Here is an 8,341-nt window from a genome sequence, read left to right as displayed (position 1 = left end):
TGAATTCCAGCCCCCATCCCCTCCTATTTTGCATAGACCCTGGGTCTTTGTACTATCAGAAATCTTTCTTTTAATTAAAAAATTTTTAAACGATATTATAGATTTTGCCTCCATTTTATTTGAAATTGTACAGAGACATAGCAATGATTCTGTGAAGTACTTTCAACAGAGTTTTAGAGATCCTTTTGAAAAGAAGTGAGAGGAAGTGGTTTTTAAGACTGTAAGTTGGCTGGTGTTCAGAATGATAGCATCGAGCTGGGACAAAGGCCAAGCTGTGCCTGTGTTCAGGACAGGAAATTCAACTGCAGAAAGAGAGGAGGAGATTCAGGAACATTTCATTTGTAAGGAGGCCATTTATCATTTCATTTATCCTGAACTCTCCCCACATGCAGCACAGCCCGCAGCACTAGGAAATAATTTTTGAGGCACCTGAGTGCCTGAGATAGTGTCCAACTAGCTTCATTTGCTAATTTTTCAGCTCGCAGTGCTTTAGAAGTCTAGAAACAGGTCTAGGGTGGAAGCTGAGGATGGCTGAAGGTAACAACAAAAAGTAAATAAAAATTTGAGGATAATGGAGGAACTGCAATAAACTTTGCATAGTACCCATAAGAATTCAAGAAAAAAAACAGAAAAAGAATTCAAGAAGATATAGCAACATGGGGGTATTTACTAGATTTCATTCCCCTCAAGGGCAGCACTTCATTACAACCCAGCATAGTCACTGATTATTGTTGTTAAGGTAATTGTTGCATGTTGAAACTTCTAAAGTTTATTTTATAAAACATTTATAAACTGTTTTCACATGTTATCTCAAATTGATACTGAGATGGACAATAATCCTATGTAATAATTAGGAAAGTGTTACTGTCTCTAATTAGGAAATGAAGTGATTTATTTTCAGAAGATGGCTTTGAGTCCAATTCTCTTGATTCTAGGTCCAGTTTGTAATTAAAAACTTGGGTCACTACAATTTAAATCTGTTGAGTGCACCCTAACAGGATGGAAATAGTTGTAATATACATAAGAAAGATTTCCATTAAAATTAGTTTAAAAATCTTTGAACATTCTGAAAATTAAGTGTTTCAGGTCTTTGGAAAATTCACTCTCATTCATTCTCATCTGTTTGTTGAGGGCCTACGAGGTGTGCAACGCTCTGAGAGGTGCTGGAGAGAGGTCCAGGCATAGTGTTTGGTCCCTAGCCTTTGGGCGTCGATAATTTAAGGAAGGATGTGAAGAACAAGTATGTTAGTGTAAGGTAAGGGCCAATTGAACTGACTAAACAAGTGCCTGCAGTTAGGACTGGAAAGGAAGCATGTGTCACTTCCAAGGGGGCTTCCTAGAGGAGGCATTTGCCTTGCAATAAGAAGTTTACACAGGGGACACTGAGAGAGATGTATGGAACACAGAGTGGCAGCCTCAGTAAAGGTAAGGGAACCCTGGGCTCATCCAGAAGTGGAAAGCTCCCTGCTTTGTCTGAAGCTTGGAGCAAGCGAAGGGCAATCTGAAAATTAAAGAAAAAACGACAAATATTGAAAATGCATTCACTTGTTCAGCAGATATTTATTGAGGGTTTCATATACCAGCCTCTGCTCTAGGCTCTGGGTGTTAGGAGGCAAGCAAAGCAGGCTTCCCTGGTGGTGCAGTGGCTGAGAATCTGCCTGCCAATGCAGGGGACACAGGTTCTAAGCCCTGGTCCGGGGAGATCGCACATGCCTCGGAGCAACTAAGCCATGCGCCACAGCTACTGAGCCTGTGCTCTGGAGCCCATGAGCTACAACTACTGAGCCCGCATGCCACAACTACTGCAGCCTGTGTGCCTAGAGCCTGTGCTCCGCAACAAGAGGAGCCACCGCAATGAGAAGCTCGCACACCGCAACGAAGAGTAGCCCCCACTCGCTGCAACTAGAGAAAGCCCACACGCAGCAACAAAGACCCAACGCAGCCAAAAATAAATAAATAAATTTATAAAAAAGGAAAAAAAAAGAGGCAAGCAAAGCAGACAAACTCCCTGCCTGCAAGGAACTTATGTTCTAATGGGGAGACATAAAACAAACAAATAAATCAATATATAGTTTACTCTCAGGAACTGATAAAAGCTAAGAAAAAAAAAAGCAGGCTAAGGAGATAGACACTGGGTGGCGGCAGGGGTGGGTTGAGGGGGGAGTGCTACTCCTTTTAGATAAAGTCAATAAGGAGAGTCTCCGAGCAAGAGACAGATCAGAAGACCAGGTGAAGTGACATGTGAATTCCCTAAGCAACAAGCTTCCCAAAGCTTATTCTCTTAGCAGGAAATAAAAAGGTTAGAAACCCCTTTTGGTGAGAGAGAGTTTTAAACAGTAAACTATGACGTCACCTAAACCCTACTCAGCTTCCTCTTCTGGGACTCAGTAGCTCAGTCTGATGGCCCTCTTTCTTCATTCTCTGTCATCACTTCTGTTCTCATGGGTGGGGGAGAGTTCTGAGCACACACAGACACACACAACTGGGCTGGGGCTTGTGACAATGTCACAGAACTACCCCCAGCTTCCTATATCTCCTTCACCCCTCCCCTCCTCCGCTGCAGAATTCGATTTCCAAGAATTGGCCCATGGTGCCTCCTCTTTTTTGTCCCCTTTTCCCCAGTCACCTGTTTCCATCCATCCCACCCATTGTACCCCTTTAACTATAGGAAATGCCACTCCAAGGGACTCTATACAGGTCTGTGCCTCTGGCCCTAGGTATAGGCTACCTCCTTGGTTTTGCTCCTTCTACTTTATTAAGTTTTTCATCCAGGTTGAAATGATAAAATATAACAAGGGAAAAGAAATTGAGGATCAAGAGCTAACTAGGATCTAATCACGGCAGCTACTGAATGTGGAACCAAACCCAGGTTGCAAACAGAGATGCACAGCACGACAAGGCACGAAAACCAGTGTGTGAAGGAGGCCTAAAGACGATAGGAACAAAGCTCGTTATACTTCACTCAAGAACAACACTTGTGTGCCAGCGTGGCCCTTTATTGCACTAGGATCTAAACGAAAACATCAGATGGGCCTTGAAAGAGGTCATGTGGACTTTAGGCTGTCAGCGGGCCTCGCACGGTCTCCACACGGGGAACTGCCTGTCTAAACAGGGGGAAACCATGGAAATGTATATGGAGCAGGGGGTGGCATGATCAAGCAGTGGCTGAAATAATCTGCTGGAGGGCATCGTACAAGAGGACTGCAAGGACACATCTTGAGAAGCAGCAAAACTTGTTTGAAGGCTGATGTGAGGAGTGATGAGGACCTAGACTGTTTTAATGACTATGGGAAAAAAATTTTTTAAGCTGGATAAAAAGAGATTAAAAAGGACGAGTCATAGACAATGGAGGAAGACTCGAAGCAGATGAAGTTAAAGCAAAAGGCTCTGATCTGGGGATGAAGACATTGCTTGAGTTGTTAGCAGAACATCCACATGAAGACAGTCTATCAGCCTGTTGGAACTGCAGCAGAAGAAACCTGGAAGGAGAGATCAGGAGAGGGAAATGTGGGATGGGTGAGGGGAAATAAGAAATCTCTGCACTTGAACATATTCTCCGAAGGAAACAGTAAAGTGGGAAAAGAGCAGAGAACAGAGGTTTTATCTTTGTGGAAGGCCCATATCCAGGATGGTGAGGAAAAGAAGGCCCAAGAAAGATGGAGAGACATAAAGGTGGGCGAGAGCTCCTTTATGCCCAGGAGGCAGGAGGTTATAGACATAGGAAAGGGGTATATATCATCTCTGTTAAAGGTCATAGAAGCTGGCTGGGAGTTACCTTTTCCAGGTGGTTGGACGGAGGTCATATTTCACAGTAATATGGACACAGCACAGCGAGGAATTCAAGATCGTGTCTTAAAATAACTCAGCATTAAAAAACAAAACAAAACAAAAAAACTAGTTTCTGAAGGCTTCACCTGGGGACATGGGAGGATAAAACAGCAGGAGCAGCAGTCACTGGGATTGCTGGAGTCCCACGTGGCCTTGCCGTGGTGTGACTTTTACTCTGAAGCTGCTTGTTAATTTCAGTTATGCAAAGTTCTGAATCTTACCCTAATAGAAAGTGAAAGCAAAACGAAATTCCCCTCCATTCAAGTCTGCAACAGCGTGGATTAAGGTAACACATCAACATTTCTCTTGACTTTGTCTTAAAATCATTATTTTTTCAGTGAGAATAATGACCTGAACTGCAGGTATAAAACTTCTGTCTTGAGGAGCTCTTGCAGCCTAAGGTGGGGATCTGGGGAAGGTGGGTGAATCTGGCACTACTGTATTGGAAAGTTCGTGCAGTGCAGTTAAGGATAGGATTTTATTTAAGAATCTGTTTAACTGACTCACTCTCTTTTGGAGATTCTCTTAGCTTTTGCCAAATGTTTGTTGCAGTTCTTGTGTCTTCCATCTCCGGATGTGTTGTTCAAAACACTAAAGCACAGTATAATGGAAAACCCATTAGACAAAGGGTCAAAGAACTGTATTTTAGTCCCGATTCTCCTTCAAACTTCCTATGTGATTTTGGGAGAGTCACTCACCCTCGGTTTCTTTATCTGGACACGAAGGACTTGTACTAGCTGGCCTTTAAAGTTCTTATCAGTTCTAAAGTTAAAGACTACATGAGTAAATATCAAGGCCTTTTTCTCCTCTCTTACCAAAAAAATATAACTTCCTTTGGGTATGTCTGCTACATGTGGGGGCAAAGCACCATAGTTTAGGCCAGAGAATGTGAGTTATAGTAACCACAATAAAAATTTAATGTTTAACATTCATTACATGCTCCCTACATGCTAGTTGCTATGCTGTGCCATATTCTTCACATGAATTATTACACTTAATCCTCTCAATGTTAGTGTCAACCATTACCCTATCTTATAGGCGAGGAAACTGATGCTCAAAAAAATCAGAAAATTTGCCCAAGATCATACAGGTTAAGTACCATGGAGCTAGAGCTGGGACACAGGCACTCTGATTCCCAAGCCCAGGACCTAACAAATAAATAATTTCATTTTTCAAACCATCAGAAATTCAAGCTAATAGACCAATTATGGTTTGATATATCAGAGGCCCTTGGAACATTGGGATTTGGTAGCAATAATTTAATGCTTGTCTAAAAAGAGGGGAGGAGTGTTGTTATTTAACCATCATTTTCTTCTTTTTCTTTGTTTCTTTAACAATATTTGTTGATCTGCATTAATATTGCAGATTGGAAAATTGAAGTAACTGTTTAGACAATTAATTCAAAAGAATGTGTTAATGATAAAAAAGAAAAGGAAAGGAAACCATTCATGGGTTTAAGTTGAAGCAGGGAGAAGGTAAATAAAATAGAGGCAGGTGACAGGGGGGTGTCAGAACTGAGTACCTAAATTAACCACATATATTGTTTGTCCTTATTTTATGTTTTGTAGTGTTACCCTTCTAACAAGAAGAGATTGTCTTAGTTTTATTTACAGAGGCAGTGTGAGTTCAGTTTGATTTGTGTTTTCAAAGGTAGCCTGAGATGAGGAAGACCAAAGCAACTTTTAAAAATACTCTGTTTGAATATTATAAATGAAATTTTATTTCCATGGCTTTTGATATATTGGAAATAAACTGAGGGTAAACACTTAGCTTGACCAGCATCCTTTATACCAGCAGCCATAGAATTGGGCCATTCAGCTGTTATTTATTGAAAGAGGTGAAGTTCAAAGCCATTGATAATAGTAATATCTGGTATCCAAAGAATATTGAGCATTCTTCATGACTTATTAAGACAAAATAGAGACACCTGTGCAGTTTATGTTCAGGTATCCAGACACACTCTTAAAATGATCTAACCAAATGTTAAAAATGCTCAACATGCAATGAATTTACACACCTACCTTCTGCCCATTGCACAGAATGCAGAGGGGATTCCATAGATGTAATTTTAAGGCAGAGTCCCTTCAATTGAGCTCTAAAAAAATTTTATTTATAATACCCAGATGATAATTTCTACTTTATTTTGTCGATATTTGGTACAATGCACATATGCCCATCTATTTTTCAGGTTATATTTATAAATTGAAATCTTTTTCTTCATGCTATAAATGTTTTTTTTTTTCTTTCTCTCTAGGTTAAGTCCATTTATTGAAACATATTGTTCAGATCCTGAGTGACATAACTGGAGCCAACACGGTGCTATGGAGAACTATGAGATTTAGCCTGGATATTAACTCGTCTTCTAGAGAATAGATTTAGTATTCCATTCTACTGTAATGGCTAATTCACGCAGAAAACTAATATTTAATATTTCCATAGGATTTTACTGCTCAGCAGTCATCCAAATATGTATTTGTTCTCAGTTCACAAGTTCATCTATTGATCAGTTCAATAAGGACCGTGGGGCTTTCCCAGTAGCCATCAATGGGGAAATATTTCCTTGGCATGAGCTAAGGCTCCCCACCATGGTCATTCCCCTCCACTATGACCTTTTTGTCCACCCAAATCTCACCTCCCTGGACTTTGTTGCATCTGAGAAGATTGAAGTCTTGGTTCGAGATGCCACCCGATTCATCATCTTGCACAGCAAAGATCTTGAAATCATGAATGTTACTCTTCAGTCAGAGGAAGATTTGAGATACAGGAGACCAGGGAGAAAGCTAACTGTTTTGAGTTATCCTGCTCATGAACAAATTGCACTGCTGATTCCAGAGAAACTTATGGCTGACCTGAGATATTCTGTGGCTATTGACTTCCGGGCCAAGCTAGCTGATGGTTTTGAAGGCTTTTATAAAAGCACGTACAGAACTCTTGGTGGTGAAACAAGGTAAGATGTAGCTCCAGTTGTTTATAGTCTTTTGTGATACTTTCCTTATGTGTTATGTCTCTTTGCCAGGAGCATGCTTCAGTAGTCATTTATGAAAAGCCCGAAAAACTATGGGGAAACTCAGAAGGAGAAGCTCTGCCATTCCTAAAGGAAATCACAATAAATATGGGAACACAGGATGCAGAGGCATAAGTGGCTAGAGAGAGAATAACCAGGAGGAAAGGCCAATATATGACTATGACAAGACTGATGTGTTTATCTCCTAGGGGAAAGGATGGTCAGTGCAGAGAGAGCTGAAATGCAAAAGGCTTCTCAAAGGAGGTTAGACTTGATCTGAGACCAAAAGGAAATGTACATAAGATTTGGGTTGGGAGAGAGGAAATGAAAGCACATACATTGCCCAGGAAACAGTGTGACTCAAATCCAGAAGACAGAAACAAGTCAGTTTGGAGAACTGAGAAATATGGTCTATTTGATCAGCTCATGTTTATTGAGCCCATGCTATGTGCCAGGTACCGTTCTAGGCACTGAATGTATAGTAGTGAGATATAGACTAGGGATTGGGAATAATTTAGCTGAGTGGTCAGGGAAGTTCTTGGTGAGGCGGAAGTGCATTTAAACTGAGACCTGAACTTTCATGAGGACGTCTAAGGGCACGGTGTTCCCAGCAAAGGCATCAGCAAGTGCAAAGTCTGTAAGGCGGGAGTGATTGAGAGACGAAGGACAATGAGAGAGGGAGAGAAGTAGAGTAGAGAGGGGTCAGATCATGTAGAGAGAGACTTAGAGCCTCTTGTTTTAGGCTTTTACTCAGGGGCCATGGGAATTCACTGGAAAGTTCTGATGTGATGTACGTCTTATAAAGATCAAGTATATGTTGATGGTACATTATAGAGAGGAAAAAGTAGAAGCAGGTTAGTCTTTTAGGAGGTCATTGCAATTGTTCAGGCCAGAAAGGATGTTGGCTTGGGCCAGGCTAGTGGTGCAGCTTATGGAGTGAAGTGATTGAACTTGGCATTTGTTTTCAAGTGTAAAACAGACAGAATTTGCTGACATTGACTCTGTAAGGCAAGAGAAAGAGAGGAACCAAGGATGCTTCATAGAGGGGATGATGTGGTTGTCCAGGGCCAGGGTCCATCTCAGAGGGGAGAGGAGTCTGGTTTCAGTGCTCTCCTACATTTTATCAGTTGCATTCAATTGCCGGTTTGAGAAACCCCCAATACAATGGCTTTGCCACACACTTGTTTTTCTCATGCAGCAAGAAATCCAGAAGCAGGGCATCCCAGGTATGCTACAGTGTGTACCAATATTATCCAGGACCCAGGCTCCTCGTATCTTTCTACTCAGCCATCCTTGGCATATGACTTTCCTCCTAATACAAAATGATTTCTGCACCTCTAGGCATCAAGTCCACATTCCAGGCAGGAAAAGGGGGAGATGGGGGAGAGGAAAATGCAAAAAGAAACATTCCAGCTGAGTCTGACTCCTTTTACCACGACTTCTCACCCAATGACTTCAACTGGGCCAGAACGAGTCATGTGCCCACCAAGTTGCAAGAGAATCTAGAGA

At 41.5% G+C, this 8,341-nt stretch overlaps 1 protein-coding gene across 1 annotated transcript in view; it reads left to right on the top strand.

The window, feature by feature from the left end:
• The first annotated feature begins 4,021 nt into the window (after positions 1-4,021).
• The window catches only part of ERAP2 (endoplasmic reticulum aminopeptidase 2), a 38,639-nt gene continuing 34,319 nt past the window's right edge, over positions 4,022-8,341 (top strand). Inside the window, exons 1-2 of the mRNA XM_027100555.1 lie at positions 4,022-4,114; positions 6,083-6,775. Coding sequence (XP_026956356.1) covers positions 6,225-6,775 — 551 coding nt within the window. The 5' untranslated portion in view covers positions 4,022-4,114; positions 6,083-6,224. The remainder of the gene's footprint in view (positions 4,115-6,082; positions 6,776-8,341) is intronic.

Source organism: Aethalodelphis obliquidens, unplaced genomic scaffold, assembly GCF_003676395.1.
Source record: "Aethalodelphis obliquidens isolate GAN/ISIS:26980383/991018 unplaced genomic scaffold, ASM367639v1 scaffold4, whole genome shotgun sequence".
Lineage (NCBI taxonomy): Eukaryota > Metazoa > Chordata > Mammalia > Artiodactyla > Delphinidae > Aethalodelphis > Aethalodelphis obliquidens.
This window is presented reverse-complemented; position numbering and strand designations above follow the sequence as displayed.